Source organism: Myiozetetes cayanensis, unplaced genomic scaffold, assembly GCF_022539395.1.
Source record: "Myiozetetes cayanensis isolate MyiCay16 unplaced genomic scaffold, myiCay2020 scf32, whole genome shotgun sequence".
Taxonomy (NCBI): Eukaryota; Metazoa; Chordata; class Aves; order Passeriformes; family Tyrannidae; genus Myiozetetes; species Myiozetetes cayanensis.
In genome coordinates, this window is record NW_026087544.1 from 2,622,459 (window position 1) to 2,643,134 (window position 20,676).

The 20,676-nt window shown below is 50.4% G+C and overlaps 1 protein-coding gene across 2 annotated transcripts in view; it reads right to left on the minus strand.

Moving 5' to 3' along the window:
- PLXNA2 (plexin A2) overlaps window positions 1-20,676 on the minus strand; it is a 163,944-nt gene that overhangs the window by 76,583 nt on the left and 66,685 nt on the right. For both annotated transcript variants that reach the window (XM_050326688.1, XM_050326689.1), the window contains exon 4: window positions 19,466-19,600. In XM_050326688.1, the coding sequence (XP_050182645.1) occupies window positions 19,466-19,600 (135 nt within the window). The remainder of the gene's footprint in view (window positions 1-19,465; window positions 19,601-20,676) is intronic.

The following is a 20,676-nucleotide window of genomic DNA, read 5'->3' on the forward strand; positions in this document are numbered from 1 at the left end:
TAATTCCTGGGTGTTCGGTGGCATTTACATGCTAATGATGAAAGGCACTCTGGTAAAGGTAATGTCAACACCAGTCCCTTGTCCTCGAATCTCAGCCTCCAGCCCAACCATCTGCTTGTTCTCAGGGTTCAGAGAAGCCCTGGAGAACAGGGAAAAGCTGCAAAACATCCTTTCCAGCTCTGCTGCCTCAGCCTGTGAAGCCCTGTGCTCGGGTGAAGCCTCCGGGATGACTCGGCTGCTTCCCGGAGGATGCTGCGCTCAGAGCTGGATGCTCTGCTGATGGGGTAAACAGAGCACGACTGTAAGCACACCAGGGCTGGTGTGTCAAACCACTGATGTTTTGCTGCTACAGGATCTTAAATATCTGCAAAAAAAAAACCTCCCCTCACACGGCCTCCTCACGTATCAGTAAACAAGAAAGACATAAAATATCTCATTTCGGAGATACAAGAGGAGCAGCCTGGAGCCAGAGCAGTGTAATGAGCCACAGAGCCTGAGCCCAAACCCCAGGTCCTTGCTGCAGTCAGGAGATACCACACCTTGTGTTTTCTTAGGGAAAGGAGGGGAATAACCCCCAGCTTCCCCTCAGCTGGGATGCAATCCCTTAGGGAAAGGCTGCACAGGTCACTCCAGCTAAAAAGCTGCTGCGTGGAGGATTCATTTAGTGTGGGAACAAGGGGCAGGAGGGCTGAGGGGGCTGTGTGTACCATGCAGATATAAATTACCTTCCCAGGAAGGCAACAAAACCCAGTCTTGGTGCTTTCCCACCCTGAAACAAGGGGTAAAGCAGGGAAGTGAAGAGGGAGGAATGCACGGAGCTCTTCCCACAGCTCGGGGGATGGATGACCTTTGCAATACTATACCTGTATAAATCTTATTTAATGAAATAATAAAAAAAAAAGAATAGATGAAGGTTAAATCATTCCCTGCAGCAGATTTACACTGAAAACAAAGTCTGTTCAGACAGCGGTTGGTTTACACAACAGGCCTTTAACATTCCTTTCTTAACTACTGGGGTGACTCCTGACCAGCTCTAACCACAGGATGAGTGATTGGAACCCTCGAAGCCAAAGGCAACTTGCCAAGACGGAGGCAAAGGAAACAGCTCTAGTCTGGGGTTTACTTTAAACACACAATTAGGGGTTTTGCTGGGTCACAAGTCACAACATGGTGGTTTTCACCCGTCAAACCTTCCCCACAACATTCCCAGCCCTTGGGACATGACTTCATTTGCAGTGCCACCACAAGTCAGCACTTTCAACGCCCACCTCCCCTCCCCGTGCACGCCACAGAGCAAACACCGCTGCCTGTGGCTTGGAAGTGCCCCTGGGAAACTGGGAAAACTAACCAAGGGCCTCCCATTATGTGAAATAAAAGCTGGAATGGGTTTTGTAGCCAGAGAAGGTCGGGCAAAGAGTTTAGCTTTCATCTTTACCTGCTTTTCCTTGGGCTGCTGTTTTGCTGCATGGGAGATGTGGAATCAAAGAGCAGCTCTGGGGCTGTGGCACCGCTTTGATGAAAGGCAGGGGTGATATAAGCTCAGAGCTTATCCATAAACTTCAGAATTGCTGCATTAATGCTCCCAGGGCTGCAATGCCAAGTCACTTGTCCCTAGAAGCCATATCAGCTCCTGCTGTAAACAGTTACTTTGACATCAGCTTCTCACTGTCCAGATACAGCACTCAAAACAGCGGCATTTTGGGCAAATAATGCCATGAAACTATTTCTGCTCCATCAGAGCCTGAGGAACTTCTGCATATATTTCCATAAATATCACTGGCGTCAGTACAGCAACAGACCCAACAGACTGCGAGGGGGATCCTGCAGACTGCTGCTGAGCCTACCAAAGATCAGCTCCAGGAAAAGCTATGGGGTTGGAAGGAATCTGAAAGGACAAAATAAACCAACTCCCGAGGAAATTGGTAGCCCTCAGCTCCTTGGAGAGCCTGGAAACGAGGGGGAACGTCCTCCCAGCTATCAAAACGTGCAAATCGTTGCCCCAGGAGGCTGAAAGTAGAAGGGACTTGCACAGATCAGTTCATTAAGGACAACTTGGGAATGGCAAAACCAGGAGAAGGGCTGGTGGATACATGGCCTGCCCTGTCTGCTGCCTCTGGCAGGGAATGGGGCACAGGGAACCACCCCGGTGGTTCTCTCTGCCATATGAAAAGCATGATATCATCACTTCCAGACAAAATTTAGTCTAAATTATCTTTTTCAGCTGCAAACCTCCCGCGGGAGGCGAATCCCCACCTGTGTTGGGGCAGCAAAGCTCCAAGGGGATCTTCCCTGCCCTCAGCTGCCTTCCTGCTGGAAGCCTGCACCGGAGCAGCTGCTCCAAGGGCATTTCTCCGCAGGGTAGCTGGCAAGGGACGGGGTTAATAGGCCCACTCCATGTGTGACCTCTCTTCCCTCTCTCTGAGAGCTCCTAATTACCAAGCTAAGGGAAGAGGGGCAGCCAGAGGGCTCTGCCAGACCCCGGCGCTCCCGCCTGCCCTCGCTGATGGGATCGATCGCAGCCCGCCGGCTGCACCCCTGGGAGAGGCAGCTGCTCCCGTCCCACCCGCACACGGAGTGAGCTGATCCAGGCCAAAACCACCCTTGTTAAAGCAGGGCAAATCAGCAGGTCCCTTCTTCCACAAAGGGGAGCAGATTTGAGGGGGAGCACGAATAAATAACGCCGCTAATGAAACGACGCCGGCGCGCGCGCGGGGACGCAGAGCGATGACTCTATTCCTGATGCACCGGCAGCCTGACAACTGGCAAATGAACCTCTGCAGTTCTGTGTTTTCCCCTCTTTATTCTTCTCTCATAAAACTGGCAGGAACAGGGGTAGGACAGGGATGCTGGCGGCAGCTGTGTTCAGGATGAAAAATGAGCAGCATATGTACGGGAGGCAGCTGGAACCCAGCGCGAGGGACCCCACGGCTCCCTCTGGTTATTTCCCTCTCTCCAGTGGGGCTCTGGGCTTAACCCTTGCCTTGCTCCACTGCTGCATGGACCAAACCAGCCAAACCCACAGACCTGAGGCCACACCAGCACCCGGTACCCTGGGATGGCAGCGGGTTCCCAAATTTCTGGCGTGCCCAGGAGATTAGGGAGACATTGTGGCCCTGCTGGAATGGGCAACATGTGTACACATGGAATAACAGGCCACAGCTGCTCCCAGAAGCAGATGAAACATTATCCTCAGTGCATAGCTGAGGGAGCAGTGCTGGTGAGGGCACAGCACAAGGGCTGCAGCAGTGTCCTGTGTTCATTCCCAGGCTGATCTTTATCCAGAGCCTGATGGGCTCAGGGACTCAGCCTGGCACTGAGACAAGGTGTGCCCAAAAATGCTCGTAGCACCCTGTTTCGAGGTCGTTACCCTAATGCCACCCCTCTCCTGCCCACCTCGGAGGTAGGGATGGAGTTCCCTCTCCCACACGCCTTCTCCCCACCCCTGCCCGTACAGAACCCACCCTTTTGAGTATCTGGCCACTTGCCACCCCTGGCACGCACTGGGACACAGAAGCCACGTTTTCTTTACCCTCCTTGCTCAGGAGGAAGCCCAGGGCTGCCGGGGAGGACGTGTCCTGCCACCCACCTTGAAAGGGACCCCACGTGTCCCCCCGGCCGCGGCACAGCAGGGTGGGCAGCCCCGCATCTGCCCGCTCCCAACAGACCCGCGGGCTGTGCAGCGCCACAATGCCCCCTTTGTTCCCGGCTCTGGCACGTCCGAGGGTGTCAGTGACACTGAAAAGCTTTGACTGGCCCTTTCTGTTTGTTTTCTTGGCACACGAGAGGATCATTTAAATAGCCCAACCCCGGCTCTGCCCTGCACCTCGCGTGTGACTGACACGATTATCCAACAGCAGCTTTGCCCGGAGAAGGGGCTGAGCAGAAAACGAGGGTGTCCAGCCCTTCCAGCTCCTTCAGTGCCCGTTTGCCTCTGCCTGCTTTCCCAGCACAGCATCACACATCCCAGGCTGGGTGACCAGTGGTTGGGCACTGAACAGGCTCCCCAAGGCTGCCAGAGCTCAAGGAATGTTTGGACAATGCTCTCAGGGACAGGGTGGGATTTTGGGATGTCCTGCGCAGGGCCAGGAGTTGGACTGGATGATCCTTGTGGGTCCCTTCCAACTCAGCATATTCTAGGATTCTATGTAGCCCAGCTGCCAGGGCTGCAAGGTTCATGCCTTAGATGTCCACATCCCATGGGATGTTGCCTTTCCTAGGGAACAACAAGCTTTGGGGCAAAGCTGGGAGGTTCAGTACAGCCACCCCTGACCCTGCTCAGATCTTCTCCACAGCCCCTCACAAGGGTCTGCTGCATGCAACACAGGAACACAGGCAACCCTCAATTCCCCATTTTCGAACCATTTCAGGGTTCCTAAATTCTTCAAATACTGTGGAAACCTGGGAGGAAAGTCACAGGCACGGCTGGTTTGTGTAATTTTATAGAGCCCTGAAAATCCAAAGCATTTGAATGCCCTAAGTAGCTTTAAAGGTCACAGAGTCGTATCACTGCTGCTCTCACAGGCTGATGGTGGTCCTGCTCCTTGTTTGCTCGTGGAACACTGCTGTAATCTCCACGGCTTTTTAGCAAGGCTTGCTCTCTAACTACATCACGCCGTCCTTGCCAGTCAATTTTCTGCTACTCCATCACTTTCCCATTTGTATATCATTACATACGGCTGTCAAAAATAATTTAGGAACCTGACCACCAGTGTGAGAAATGAACCCTCCTAAGTATATCCCAAACCCTCTAATTCTGAAAGAAAATGAGCTTTAAGCCCTTCTCCCCACAGAAGAAACCCACCGTCCCATGGCGGCTGTAGCACACCGGCCCCTTATCGCACACAGGCACCAAAAAGAACATCTCAGGAGACAACATAGCAAAGCTTCAGGGCCACATCAGGAACAGGGAAGCACAAAGAGCCGGCAAAACACAAGGTTTTTGGATTCTGAGGTGCCGTGTTACCCTGTCTTTGGTAACCTTGGGTGTCTTGCCCTGTGACAAGCTGCCAGACTCGCTCTCTCAAGGTTAGAGAGGAGGCCTGAAGGAATAGTTTAGACTCAAAGAGCAGATTTAGACAAACAGGAACATCATGGTGCTCTGCCTTGATTCCCAGGCTGTGGAATTCTTCAGGACTGATCAGCCTTGCTGGGCAGAGGTGCACTGGAATCAGTGCAGGGGGAGCCACACCAGCAGTGTGCACAGGCAGGAAAGGAATCACAGAATGATGGAATGCCCTGAGCTGGAAGGGACCCACAAGGATCATCCAGTCCAACTCCTGGCCCTGCACAGGACATCCCAAAATCCCACCCTCTCCCTGAGAGTGTTGCCCAAACACTCCTGGAGCTCTGGCAGCCTTGGGGCTGTGACCAAACCCTGGGCAGCCTGTTCAGTGCCCAACCACCCTCTGGGGGAAGAACCTTTCCCTGAGATCCAACCTGACCCTCCCCTGACAGAGTTTTCAGATCAAGCTGCTGTGTCCTCTCCAAGCATGAAGGACACCCACAAGGTGAGAGCAGGCAGCTCCTCCTTTTCCAGCAAGTTCTGTGTGATTATTATAATGGATCTACTGTTGTGCAGCTTTTCCTCCTGCTCAGAGGTGTCACCTTAACGCCCACCACGAGCCCTGCAGACAGATCCAGTTGGCATCGCTGCAGCTTCCATTCCTTGGAGGCTTTTCCACTGTCACCGAGTCTCTCCCTTTGCCCTCACCCAAAAACACTCCCTGCTTGTTGGAGAAACCTGCAGGATGGAGGCAGGCTGGTGCTTCCCCTCCTCACCGAGCCGAGGCACAAAGATGCCGCTGGTGCAACACTTTAACTCATTTTAATACATTTATGCCGAGACTAAATTTGTCACTGCATATTTTCCTCCCAAGCCTGGTAATCAGTAGTGGAAATAATTTGCTGTTGGCTGCTCTGATGTTGCCATCTTTTGCACATATCAAAATGACAAAGACATCAGGCCCTCAAAGTCCGATTGAAGAATAATTGGAAATCCAAAGTGGCACTAAATGTTATTTTCTAAATAAAACGCATTCAATTACAGAACATGAGGCTGTCAAGCATTAAAAAAGATTAGTCAGAGGCGGAAAAAAATAGTATTCAAACCTTCAGAGACTTCATTATATGCACAGGATACCCTCTGTTCTTTGGGACAGGCAGGGGTAAAGGGAATGCAAAACAAAGGAAATATTTCCAGCAGCCTGTGTGTCCCAAAAGGGCCTGGATGCTTCTGTACTGCTGGATTTCCATCTCAACTGTTGGAAATATATATATATATATGCACATATATGTACACCCCCTTGTGGGTCCCTTCCAACTCTGAATACATTGGGAAATTGGGAAGAAATCCTTCCCTGGGAGGGTGGGCAGGCCCTGGCACAGGTTGCCCAGAGAAGCTGTGGCTGCCCCATCCCTGGAAGTGTCCAAGGCCAGGTTGGACAGGGCTTGGAGCAACCTGGGCTCGTGGACGTTGTCCCTGTCCATGGCAGGGGGTTGGAAATGGATGATCTTTAAGGTCCCTTTCAACCCAAACCAAACCATTTTGGGATTTTATGATTAGGTAAGGCAGGGGAGAGGAAAAAAGCAGATAAAGCAAGAAAAAGCAGAGAGCAGAGCAGATTCCTGTGCCTGGAGTGAGAGGCTGTGATGGGAAGGGAAGGGATCCCAGATCTCTGCAGGTACATGGATGACAGCAGGCCCTGGGTATCAGGGTCTCCAAATCAACCCCAAACCTGCCAAAATCACTCCCAAACCTGCAGAGGAGGAACATGTCCAGGCACAGATCCTGCAGCTGAACACCAGAGCCCGTGCCTTTGCCACATCTTCATCTTAATAAGACCAAACAATGCAGCAGATGCGCTCAAAACTTCAGCAAACACCGTAATGGCCATCAGGCACAGGAGGACAAAGACAATCGTATTTCACGCCGTAGGAGCTGGTAAATTCACGCTTAGAGCAATAAAGTCGCAGCCAAACAAACATGACCCCAAGTGGGAATCTATGGCTGTGGCAGGCACATTCTCAGCCTACACAAACAGGGAAAGATGAGATGCATTTATCTCAGACACTTCGTTTCAACAGCTTTCCTTAACAGCTCTGGCCCCTGGAATTAATACCCATTGCCCCGCAGAGCTCGCCGTGGGGGAGGCACAATTATTTACATGTCTGTTCTCTGTCCCTACAGAAGGATTAAAAATCAGGTAGAATTCTTTGCACACCAGTTTTTACTGTTGTTTTGTTTATTTTTTTTTTTTAAAGAGAAGACAATTATCTCTTGAAATTATTCAGGTGCAGATGCAGCAAATTGCTGACCTGCAGCTGATCTCGAACGCCGACGACGCCACCAATAAATACACCCCTCGCGCCGGGGGAGAGGGGAGAGCAGCCCACACATAACTGAAGATGGATTTATTCCAGCCTTTGCTACAAGGCTGAAGGGCTGGGAAGCCAAATCCCTCTCTCCCAGGGTTTCATTAGCTGGGAATGGCTTTCTAACGAGATTTACACGATCTAGCCTGGAGCCTACACATTTTGCTCTGCACCCAAAGACAACAACAACAACAACAAGCAGCTCAGGAGGTGCCTTCTTCTGCTCTTGTCACCCATCACTCAGGACTGTTCCAGTGCTGCTATCGGTGTGATTACACAGAGCACAAAAACACAGTCAAAACCTGCCCTTTCTATGGTGTTGAGGCTCCAATTTGAACTGACCCAAAGCCAGGAAAATTTATGGTTATGGGGGCCACATTCAGTCCATTAGGAGCGGGTAGGTAATTGCCAGCTGGGGTCTAAGTGCCCTTCTCACCTCTCCTTCCCTCATCCAGGAGTGCAGCTGGATGAGCAGCATGAGGTGCTGCTGCCCCCTCATCCCCACAGACACCACAGGAGGGGACCAGGGGACTATCTGGGGCTTCTCTGTGCATGTGGGGTGGAACTGTGGTGCCACTGCACCTCTGTAAGGACAAGGAGAGCCCCAAACCAGCCATCTCAGCCTTTGGACAACACCATCAGCGCACTCTGAAGTGGAGCCAGGGAGGGCAGGAGGCAACATGCCCTTGATTCTGGTGCCTCAAATTCACAACTGTGCTCGTTGCTTAAAATTCTCTTACACCCGACCAAAACCCAACTAAACCCCAGCATTTGGACAATGCTTTCAGGCACATGGTGGGATTTTGGGGTTATCCTGTGCAGGGCCAGGAGTTGGGTGCCACTGACCCTTGTTAGTCCCTTCCAACTCAGGATATTCCATGATTCCCTAACGGACTTTGATGGATCAAGGTGCTTTGCTGGACGGGATACAGTGTTTCTGGATTGGTGCATCCTCTGCTGCAGCAGATCCACACCTAAAGGAAACCTAAACTCAGACCCCCAATCCCACAGTGCTGCCTTACAGAGCTGTTTCTCCTACAAATTCAACACTTCCTCCAGAATTCTGCTTGGACGAGATGCCAGGGACCAAACTGAGTCCACAGAAAGTGCAAAGACCTAAAATGGAAAAATCCAGCCTGTTTTTCACTAACTGGCGCTTGCACACTCCCCTCTGCAGGCACAGGAATGCTGTTTCTGGCACAGCTTCTCCAAATAACAGTGTGGTCAGCTCTTTTTGGACGGATTTTAAGCAAATTGTTTTTGTGGGCAGGACTGTCGGCTCACTCACACAGAGGCCCAGCCACACAAGGAGGAGTTATTTTTTTAAAACCCGTCCTTCCCGCTGATTCCTCCCCCCCCTTCCCCCCAAAATAAAACAGAAATAAAAATACTTCCAATCATGTTCTTAAGGAGGTATTAATAGCACCCAAGGCACTGACAGTTGTCTGCCTGTGAGTCACTTAAATGGATGGGAAAAGGCCTAAAACAACTGTGGCTTGTTAGGAGGCAAAGCAAACATCATTCATGATCTGCAGTATTAAGTACAGTCCTTATCCCAGCAGACTGAGCTGGGGATGCTCCTGTGTGTCCACTTCAGCTGGGTCTGGCAGGGGCTGACCCACCTATAGAGCCTTTGCCCAGACAACCAGCACAACCAGCTGGGCAGGCAGCAAGCCCTGACCAAATCCTACCCAAAATATCCACTGATTTTGGCCGTTTGGGTTTGGATGTGGCACTGGAGGCCACAGCACTGACCGGGGCCATTAAAGGTGTCACCAGCAAAGCAAAAGGCACAGCCCTGCCCCTGACAGCCTTAGAATCAGAGAATCCCAGAATGGTTTGGGTTGGGAGGGACCTGAAAGATCATCTATTTCCACCTTCCAGCAGACCAACCTTCTCCAATGCCTCCATCCATCTCAGCTGCTGAGAGACCCTCAGTGCTCGGGGCTTGTTTGTGGCCCCCCCAGTGCTACTCAAATCTCCTTATTTCTCCACTGCTGGAACGGGATTCCAAAAGGGTCTTTTAATTCAATTATCTGAAAGCATCTCTGATGTCTTGACAACCTAATTTGGTCTCCTCCAGGTCTTTCACCACCACGTGTGTGAGAGCAGCAGGCACCATCCCGCCCACGTGATGCCCTCGCCACGCAGTCGCTCCAGCTCTCGGAGCACTCAACTCAATTTCTGTTTGAAAGGAAAACATGAATACTAATTAAACAGCCATAAGGGCACAGAGCAGATAAATATGTGTTGCAAGAGAAACTGGAGAGACACACTCTGAAGTGGAGCCAGGGAGGGGAGGAGGCAATGTGTCATTGCTTGTGGTGGCACAACTTCAGAGCAGTGCTCATTGCTTAAAATACTCCTCAACCCAACCAAACTTGGTGCAACACGAGTGACTGCTGCCTCAAAACCTTCCTCCTCCTCCTCTGAGACATCCATGGCCACCCTGACGGCAGCAACACACATCTGAGGCAATATTTTGCTCCATCTGAAGGCCAGGATAAAGCAGTATTCACATGCCAGCTTCCAGCACGCTCCAAAACGCTCGTGCCAACTCCTCTGCAACTGAGCAGCCCTCTGGGCTGCAGTCAGCAGACTGGAAGGATAACCAGTTGCATCTGAAGCACAGTCTTTTCCTGCCACCTTAGAGTAAAAAAAACACCCAACACTTCCAATTACTCCCTAACAAAGAAAGGTGAGCAGTCGTGGCAGGACGAGTGGGTTATAGAGTGGTTCTGCCTCTCTGTTCTCTCTCAGACACAGCAGAAACCCACTGGTTGAGCCCTTAGGACAGTTTTAAGCACAAAATTCTCTGCTGGGAGATGTTCTGTCCATACCTGGGGAGGACAGAGCCATGGAGATGCTCTGTGTAATGTGGGCACTTCACAGCAGAAACAGCAAAACCCCACTCGAGCTTCTTTTTTTGCCATCAAACCCAGAAGTTTGGCCCTGGGAGTTCAAGGAGGTTTGGAGGAAAACCAGAAAGTTCCCAGTCTGGCAGGAAGAACAACCCTGGATCTATAAATACTCACAGGTGTATCTTGGCAGCAACAACACACACAAAATCTCTGAACCTCGAGGGCTGCCACGATGGATCAACTCATTGCTCGGTCAAGCCTGGAAATTTGCCTCTGGCTATGGCCACTTCCAGCTGCTTTGCTGGGGTGGGAACATGCTCCCCAAGCTCCCATCCAGCTGCACAGCACTGTGGTGTCCACCCCACCTGCATCACCTTCAAGGAGCATCCCCCTTGTGACAGGCACGGATGCTTTCAAGGTGATTTTGTGCACTGAAATCACCTCGTTATGAAAATTTATGCAGGTCAAAGGTACTTTTTTTCTAAGAGTCCATATGACCAACCACAGCTGGGAAGGTGATGCTCAAATTGATGAAGACTTTATAAACTGTTTGTCACTTCAAACCAAGCCTTCCCTTCTCACATTCACCTCACTGTGACAACAGAGCATCGACCTGAACAGTGATGAAATGAAGGCTGAACAAGTGAAGGTTATGGGACTGAGGATTTGGGGGGTTTCACAGATTTCCTGTGTGATTTAGGATAGGTCACGTAGCATCTCTATGCTTCAACTCCTCACCTAAAAGTGATATTGCTGCTCCATCTCGCAGGGCTTTGGGGAGGATAAATCTGTTAGTGGAGAGCAAAATGTTCACAGGCTGGTGGGGTTTGCTGTAAAAAGCCAGTAGAAAAGGCAGAGGGAGGGAAAAAAAAAAAAAAAGGGGGAAAACAACAATCTCCCTGGGCAAGGAGCACATTCTAAGCTTGATTACAATAAAAATGATTTCTTTAACACCCCCACAGAATCCTCCAGGCCCTCCCTGTTGTTCCCCTTCTCAGTCTGGCCCCCAGCAGACTTGGCAGGGCCAGCCCCAAGCACAGCCCTGGGCACGGCTGGGGCTGGCAGGGAGCCCCCCAGCCCCGCAGCTCAGGGGGAGGAGGGAGTGTTTAGTCTGCTGGGCACATTCCTGCACGCTGCTAAAATAAATAGAAGGTTATTAATGGAGCCCCTTCTCCTCACAAGCATCAGCCAGAAGTGCTGGAGTTATCAAGTGACTCCTGAGGACTGCACAGGGATGGGGCTGGAGGGACCCCCAGGGACAGAGGGGTTTCTTAATTCTGGCCAGGACCTGCACCAGGTTCAGTGCTCAGGATTTTCATTTAGGATGCTGGATTTGCCTACTTTTCCAGAAACATCCCAGGTTTCCCAGGGAAACCTTCCTACATACCCCCGCTCTACAAAAACCCCTCATTTTTTTCTACAACAAAGTTTTAACAGGGGAAATGTTTTTCCAGGGAAGAAGGAGGGAGAACAAGAGCAAACATCACAAAAAGTTGTTTGTTTCTGCTTTACAACCAGCCTTAACTTTTATATTTAGTCCCAGCCTGCAACACCATTACAGGCAGTTTCCCCAGGGCACATCCATCATTTTCAACCTATCTGGAATCTGCAGGAACTTGATTCAAGTTCCACCTGATTTTGGGGGGGGGACTTTTCAGAACCTTGAGGGGAAAAGAGGAAAAAAAAAAAAGCAAAGGATGCTCAGAGGTTGAGAGTCAGGGTGGGTTTGAACTTCCTTAAATCCTTCTGCCACTTTGAGCCACAGAACTCAGCCACTGAGGTCCAAGGAAGAGCCACGAGCCAATCTGGCCTTGAACTCTTCCAGGGATGGGATAAAGCCTTCCAGGGATGGGGCAAACACTTCCAGGGAAGGGGCAATCCTCAGGTCTCAGCTCACAGGGAGAAGATCCCTCGGTGGAAGCGCCTGCACATTGTCTGTGCTTACTCCCTGCAAACCCCATAATAATAAAGTGATCCTCCACACCGTATCCCTTTTTCCATTTCACCCTTCACTGGATCATTTTATGCATCTATTCCCATTGCTAATTCAAACTAATTAAAGTATAAAATAGAATAATTTGTGCAATTTCAGAGCTCCCCTCACCATATTGTGAGTTATGTTTCTTTTCTGTTCGCGCCCGGTGTGAGCAATTCCCCTCCTCACCGGCTCAGTACCCGCCAAACTCATTTGCTGGGAAGACAAACTATCACAGCAGCTTAAGGAAGGGGGAAGAGAAAAGTTTAAAGAGCTCTATGAGAGAGGAAGAGGAGTCTGAGGTTTGTGGTTAAATTCCATCGCTGAGCAACGAGTGTGAAATTTCAGATTTCTCCTCCGAGCCATTTTCTCTCTTGGGAACATTGTCCTCTCCCTTCTCTCATTGCTGCTAAGGAAGGAGTGTCTGTCCTGTGTCTGTCTGTCCATCCAAACATGAAATCCTGCAGCAAAGCCACTGCTCTGCAGCATTCCCTGCACTGCCCAAAGCCAGCCATGAGCATCAGCATCATCCACAGGGACAAGGCTCTGAACAACCTGGCATAGTGGAAGGTGTCCCTGCCCACAGCAGAGACAAGATGAGCTTTAAGGTCCCTCCCAACCCAAACCAGTCTGTGATCCACTAATTCTATGATCTCATCTTGCTTTCAGGATGGAGCAGGGGAGGTGACATCAAACCTAGAGGGACATTAGACCTTCCTGCAGCTCCTGAGGATGTCAACTGTCCCCTTGCAGACACCCAAAGCTCTGGTGAGCTGAGGATTTGTGCCTGTGCCTGTGCACGTAAGGGAAATTCTAGAAATATTTCAGGACTGGGGCTGCTTGCATGAAAATTAAACAATAGCTGTGTGGAAGGGGAGGAATTGGAACGGGAAGCAAACGCCGAAGCAAACACATGGGAACCCTGTGGCTGTGACTGGCAGGGGAAGAAACAGCCCAATACAAAGAAAAACCAAAGCAAAACAAACAAACTGAAAGCAAAGCCAGCCAGCCCTTGAGAGGAACAACCACATGAGCGATGTCTAAAATATAACTCATCTAGAAAAAACAAACCCACTGACCCCGAGGTTACACCGGAGCATTTTTTTTTACCACTTCTTGCCGGAAAGTTTATCCTTAAAGTATTTGTTACCTCAGAGGCTTGTGGGCTGAACATCCCCACACAAACACACTTGAATGGTTGAATGTTTTGTGTCTGTACATAAATCCCAGCCAGATGGGGGGTTGTAGGGATGGACTGGAACCAGTCTGGACACCACTACGTCAGCCCCAGCACGGCCAGAGCTCTGCAGGCCTGACAAATGGACTGTCAGCAGGGCAGGAGATGAGACAGCAGGTTGTCCCACCTGGCTGGGCTGCAGTTTTTGGTCAATTGATGTTAATTAACACATCCTTCTTGTCAGGTAGATATTGTTAATGATCTCAGACAAGTTTTTAGCTGAAATTCTTAATTATTCCTAATTGACTACAAGGGAGGGAAGTGGAAAAAAACCTGCAGCAAAGTCATGAATTTTAGGAGTGGAGCAGGAGCAGGTGGTGGTGGAAGAGGATGGCTCAGAGCTGGGCAAACCTCCCCGTGGAGCACAGCCCTTCTTCCAGGACAGCATGGGGATTCTCTCCCCGTCTTGAACTCCCTCTTTCACCCCCTACTCTACCCCCTGTTTGTCCCAGCTTATGGGAAAAGGCTGGATGGGGCTCGGAGCAAGCTGGTCTAGTGAAAGCTGCCCCTGCCCATGGCAGGGGGTGGAATAAAATGGGGTTTGAGGACCCTTCCACCCAAACCACTCTGGGATTCTGGCAGTGGTCATGGAAGAACACAAGTTGGGCAAGAGTGTTCCTGCACCCCAACGTGCTGGAGCAGCAGGAGGTTCCAGCCAGGCTGGTGACAATGAGGGTCACACCAAGAGGGGGCCAACAAGTCCCACTGCACTGGCACAGGATGAGCAGGTGGAGGAGTTCATGGCAGGCAGGGTTTTGGACACCTCTGGTGGGATTCAGCTGAGCTTTTCCCCTGTGCCAGTGTTCAAAGTTTGCTAAGATTATGTCCAGCTAACTGGCTGTTCAACTAGCAGATAATGTAGTTAAAAATTTAATCAGTTCATTTTTTCCCTCTTGATGACTCCAGACCCTTTTATCCACATCTCTTGCATTTTTTATCGTGTTTTCTCAGTTCTTTTCAGGACACCATCAGTATTTACAGCCTCACCATTGCAGGACTGATGGACTTCCTTGTTTTTCTCAGCCCCCACTCCAATTCCAACCTCTTCTAAATCATCCAGGCAGCTCCCGTCTGCCTCCCTCTCAATCAGCATCCACAAAGTTCAGCCCAAAGCAAAGCAGTTTTCACAGGACTTAAACATCTTGGGGTTACAGGACAGGGAGAAACACAACAAATTATCCTTGGAGATCTGCAGCTCCTGACACAGGAGCATTTGCAAAGCAAATATATCAGAGCTCTCAGCGCAGACTGAAAGAGTTTCTTTACCCTAAAGCCACAGTGATGTATGTGAGGAGGGAGGGGGGAAACTCAACCAGTGGAAAAGCAACAGGTCTGAGAAGAGAAGCTGTGGCTGTCCCATCCCTCCCTGGGAAGTGTTCAAGGATAGGTTGGATGTGCCTTGGAGCAACCTGGGCTAGTGGAAGGTGTCCCTGCCCACGGCAGGGCTGCAACAAGATGAGCTTGCAACCCAAACCATTCTAAGATTCTAAGAAAGTACATAAAAGTGTGCCCTCCAAACCCTCCCTGCCTCCCCAAAGCCGAGGTTACCTTGCCATGGGCACGGAGGGGCTCAGCACCACAGGCAGAATGATCATGGAGCATCCAGCACTCACAGGAGGAGCAAAGGATCCCTCAGGGCATCCCAGGCTGCAGAGGTCGAGCTCTGCCGTGCTAATTGATGTTTACTGGGTGATTATGGGTTATTATTCCTACCTGGGGAACGGGGAGGTTCCCAGCCAGTCTGGATGCTGCTCTCTCACATTTCAAACCCGAGTGAAATCATCCCCCTGTGGCAGAATTAACCACGAAAGCAACTACAGCTGAGCTGGGAGCAGCAGCGTTCCTGAGGCAACCAAATGTGCAGGGACTTTGGAGGATGTTTATGGAAGATGAATTTTGCATTTACAACACCCTGGCCGGGTACTTGCTTAGGAAGATGCTGCTTCACCCATCAGGGAGCAGAACCACTTTGCACGACCTCAGCGCCTCATTCATCAAGGTGTTTTACGTGATTAGCACAAACAAGTGGCAGATCATTAGCTGAAAAAGGTGCTGGAAAACAAGGAAGGAAAAACATGCCTTGGTACAGAGTGTTTTCAGGTGGGGAAGAGGCAATGAAAGGAGAGGGAGCTCCTCTGCACCTACCAGCACCCTCCTGCACCTGCAGGAAGCCCCCAGTTCAGGATCAGGGCTTACAGGGAGGGGAACAGACCTTCTGGGCTCTGTTTCTCTCCACTAGCACAGGGATGTTCCTCCCAACGAGCCCTGTGAGTGTTTTGATCACGCTGCTTTTTAGATTCCATGTTTGTAGCCCTTAATCGGGTGGTGAAATCTTTTGGAGCCGGCAGTCCCTGCCCCGGGTTTCACTCAGCTCTGCTCGCTCCCAGCTTTTAAAAATAGCCAAATTTGTTCTTCTATCAAGAGCTGCAAGAATCTTTGGCCCCAGTTCTGCTGATGCTTGTGCAATCTGAGCGCTGAAGGATGCCCACCACCCCTCACAGGGTGAGCTGGGATGGCTGGGGGTGTACGTGGGAGCCAAGTCGAACCTGCTGCACGTGGAACCAGCCCTGCAACAGCCTGAACTTGCACAGGCAGCACAGAGGAAAAGGGGTTGCTGCAGCCTTGGAGTCATAAAATCCTCTCGTCCTGCAGGGCTGATTTAATTGAAATGCACTGAGCTTTTCATACATTAAAAAAACCAACCGTCTCCCTGACACCCAGACAATTAATGCTTCAGGACTGAATTATAAAGCCACTTTTCCTCAACATAACCAGCGCTTTTCCTGTAAGACTCAGTCTTTCCCTGTGAAAGCAAGAAGGCAGAGATTCTCTGCACATGCAGGGGTTGTTGGTGTGGGCTCTGTGACAGACTCCATATTGAAATGGGAAATTTTTAAACAAGGTGGCTCTTGGTGGCTCCACCTTTGCCACTGCATTGTCCTCACCTGCTGGGGGACAGCCCTGGGTGCACCCTCACATCTCACCAGCAGAGCAGCCAAAAGCCTGTCACGACAGCAATGTGACCGATTCCACTTCAATATTTTATTTTGTGGTGGTTTTTTATTTTTTTGGGTTTTTTTCCTGGTAGAAACTGTTAATTGAATTTGTCTGTTCTTGAGAAACAAGAGGCAGCTCACGCTGGGCAGCAGCTGAAAAGAGCCACGGTGCAGGTCCCTCCAACACCGACCCCCTCCCAGCACTCAGGGCTAATTTGGGGGCAGGACGTGGTGTAACTCTGCCAGCACCCAACAGATCCACTGCTATTCCATCCTGGAACCCCAGGTAGCTCCACTAATGCATCTCAGCCTCCAGCTCCACCCAAGCCTTGCTCAGCTTGTGGGCACAAACGGTGTTTGTTTGCTGCAGCAAAGCTGAGAAATGAATTTCTGCTTTAAATAGGGTCAGGACCATTTCTCTTTTTCCCCTACGAGCTATTTGAAACCAGGTGCTGCGGGAAGAGAGCCCGAAACAGCTCCTGATAAACCACCCCTAAATCGTGTGCTTAAAGAACTCCAAGTGCCTGGAAGCAAAGTTTCTTTATCCTTCTCTCCCCCGGATTGGGCTGTGCAACTGTTGCTTCTGTGCTTTGTGGGAGTGAAATCAAATGTCAAATATTCTGCTTTGGAAGAAGTTGGCAATGAAACATGAAAGGCTCATGGAGAGCTCAAAAGGAGTGCGGAAAAACTGGAGCAAAGCACAGACAGGGCTGGGACAGGAGCCAGGGGAGCGGGGAAGGACTGTGCCTACAACCACAACTCCAGATTTTAGGATGAAGTGACTACTTTCCCTAATGCATTTCAGCATAAAGCTGATCCTAGCTGCTGCTAGCACAGAAGGAGGATGGGCTCCGTGCTGAGATGTTACATCTCTTTGTTGGGAAGCATCCACACATCTCAGTTTATTCAGCATAATCACAGCCCTACCCTGAGCCCTGAGTCTCTTCCCTGGGCCCCAAAAGGGCTCAGTACCTGCTCCTCACCACTACTGGGGGTACATTTCTTACCTTAATTCCCACCAAAAAAACCCTCCCCCCCCGTTTTTTGAAAGGCATGTTTTGACACAGGCATGTGTCCTGTTCCTTTCTCAGCAGATATTTAAAAAGCACAGGGTCTGGACAATCCTCCCCCAGCAGGGTAATGTGTAAGAACAGCTGCTCTCTATGTCATTTTACTGTGGCAGAATTTAGTTTTGTTCCAAATTTCAAGACTTCAGAAGACATTTTTTTTTTACTGTGTATTCTCAGTATTTCTGAAAGGCACTTCCCACCATTTACAGCCTCAGCCCTCTGAAGCTGCTGGACCTCTCTCCTCCTCCTCCTGGTGCTGACCCCTTTTTCAATCATCAGCCTCCTTTATAGAGCTCTCAGGGTAAAATATATTCTCCCCTCCACTTTGCTGAACTATCACATTGCCAGGATGAGGGCACTGGGGTCACAGGAGCTGACACAATCCATATGCAGTGGTTATGCTGGGACTTCTGGACCCAGAGCACACATCTCTACAAGGGCAAAAGGCAAACCCTACAGCAATTCCTGCAAGGAATGAGGCACAACATCCTCCAGATGCTGGAGTCTCCCCAAGGCAAGTGCTTTGCCAGAGCCATGGCTGAAAATGGAATTAACGTTCCAGGAATATTCTATTATTTGCTAATTCTCTTCACATCTTTTTGTTTCACAATTAAGCAAATTAGTGCTTTGATGAATATTAAGGCACTCTCGCCTCATAAAAGATGAGTTGGAGGCATTCCCACTGGATTTTCCTCCTAATGAAAACAGTTCCTCAACTGTTTGAGATACACACTGGACTGTTTCCTCCCTGATGAGAGCACGAGGAGCACGTGGCTCCTGCAGGAAATGGCCAAGCACTAACATTTGAATGAAATAATTCCATTTCAAAGTTTGCCCTGATCCTCATTATTACCATCCAATCAAAGTCCAGACTCGAAAGGGATCCTAAATTTGAGGCTGTTCACGGCAGTGTCTATCACTGAGTTGCCACAGCAAGCTCCTCTCTCCACCACCCACAAGGCCCCAGCTCCATTAATCTGAATTACACAGTCCTCAGTAACAGCCAATAAAACGCTCAGCAGGGCCAGTGAACCCAGAAATCTGGTTTAACAGTGGGGACTTCACGTGGTTTCGTGTCTGAGAGAAGAACAGAAGGTCCCAGATTATTTACATCGGGCTGGCTCCCCCAAGCAACAGCCTCCCGTGGACTGCCAGCCATCAATCCCCATCCTAATCATTCTGGTTGTGCTTTTTTCTGTCCGGGGTGGGCACCACCCTGGGGGCAGCAGCAGAACTGGCACAGTGAAGGATGGCACAGAGCAGGCTCGGTGTTAATGGGGCTTGGTCCCCCCCTCTGTGCAGCAGAATCAATCACTACAACCACTTCAGATACACTGATACATAAACAAAATAAACAGATAAATAAAGCCATCATAAATCCACCCATTTCAGGAAGAATTTGGTCATGGAAAGGGTGGTCAGGCATTGGAAGGAAGGGGCTGCCCAGGGAGAGGGTGGATACCCCATCCCTGGAGATGTCCAAGAAACAACTAGACATGACATTCAGTGCTCTGGGCTGGGTGACAAGGTGGGGATCAGTTGGGACTCGATGATCTTGGAGATCTTCTCCAACTTTAATGGTTCTGTGATAAAGGATGCTCAGATAAAGCCATGCAAAGCCCCAGCCTGCCAGCCCTGCTGCATGAGGAGCAAATCTGGAATGCCTGAGGCTCAGGATTTAGGCAGGGGTGGTTCAGAGCCCCAAATCCCCTCTCAGCAGCTCAGCTCAAGTTCCCAACCCTCACAGCCAGGAACAAGCAGGTACAACTCTCTCCCCTGAGCACTGATGACAATCTCTGGGCAGAGGCAGATAAATCTGAGCTCTGATGCTCCATCCACATGCACCAACCCCGGCACCACGGGACTGGACACACAACCTCAGCTCCACGTGCTCCAACAACACATTCCTTCCGGGAGGAAGCCACAACCACGGAGATATGGAAGCAGAGCCTCACCTGTCGCTCTGACATGACGTACAGGTACTTCTGGTCGATGGAGAAGGCCATGTCTCGAAGCACTGGGCTCCCGTCCTTGAAAACTGTCACCACTTCATACTGAATTCCACCATGGGGAGGACCATCTGCTCGGATCTGGAAGGAGCACAAACAGATTAGAGGTGACTTCACAGCAGCCAAATTCCGGTTTTATTTCGGGGGATGGAAAGGGGATGGAGAGGAGGAGGAGGAGGGAGGAAAAGGAATCTAATTCAAAATCTCAGCTCACAACCTGGAGAGCAAAGAGCCAGCAGGCAGAGCGTGGGTGCAGGACTCAGAGCAAAGGTTCCTTCTCCACTGAACATGGTGGGATTTTCCCAATCCATGAGAAACAGTGAGACAGTTTTGTGGTTGCAAGGTGAGCACAGACACTGCCAGTGTGCTGTGACTGACCACTGGCACTCAGGAGTAACAAAGATCGCAGTAAACTTCTTTAGATTCTCTCTAAAATAAGCCTGAAAGAAAACCACAAGACTCTGCAGGCAACAGCAAAGCCAAGATACTGCAGAGATTGGTTTTTTTTTTTTAATTCACTGGACACCTACAGAATGACACTCAGACAATCTCCATCACCTCTTGGTGCCACAGAGGCCTAAAAAACTTGGTGCTTCAAAACTTGGGAGAGGCTGCTGCCACTTTCACATTTCACATTTGCAGGACTCAGTGAGGTGAGCCCAGCAGAGCCGGCACAGAACTCACACAGCACCACAGGGCCTGTTCAGTTTGACAGGCTCCAAGCATCCATTCATCCCTCCAAAAATCCCTGCTCCTGCAGGAAAACCTGCCCAAGCTGTGACAAACCCCGTCCCTGCCAGCGGACGTGCCATCTCTTCCCGAAGTTAATAATTTATGGCCTTGGGGGCCGCGCGAGGGGAAGGGAGGAGGATAAACAAACTATTTACATTGTCTTTCCCACCAGGATTTGCATATTTGGAGAGCCATTTGATTGCAACACGGTGTTGTCTGCAGAGCTCGGAGCTCTGGCAGCCGCCAGCTGAGAGCGGCTGGGCGAGCCAAGGGCTCGCAGCGACAGCGATGCCGGGAGAGGGGGGCCAGGAATGCTCCCGTGGAGGAGAGGGAATACAGGGGGGCTGATGGCCCTGGAAAAACCTCTTATCACAAAGATGCCATCTGCTCTCCAGCCTCATGCCGGGCTGTCTTGCTGCATCCCG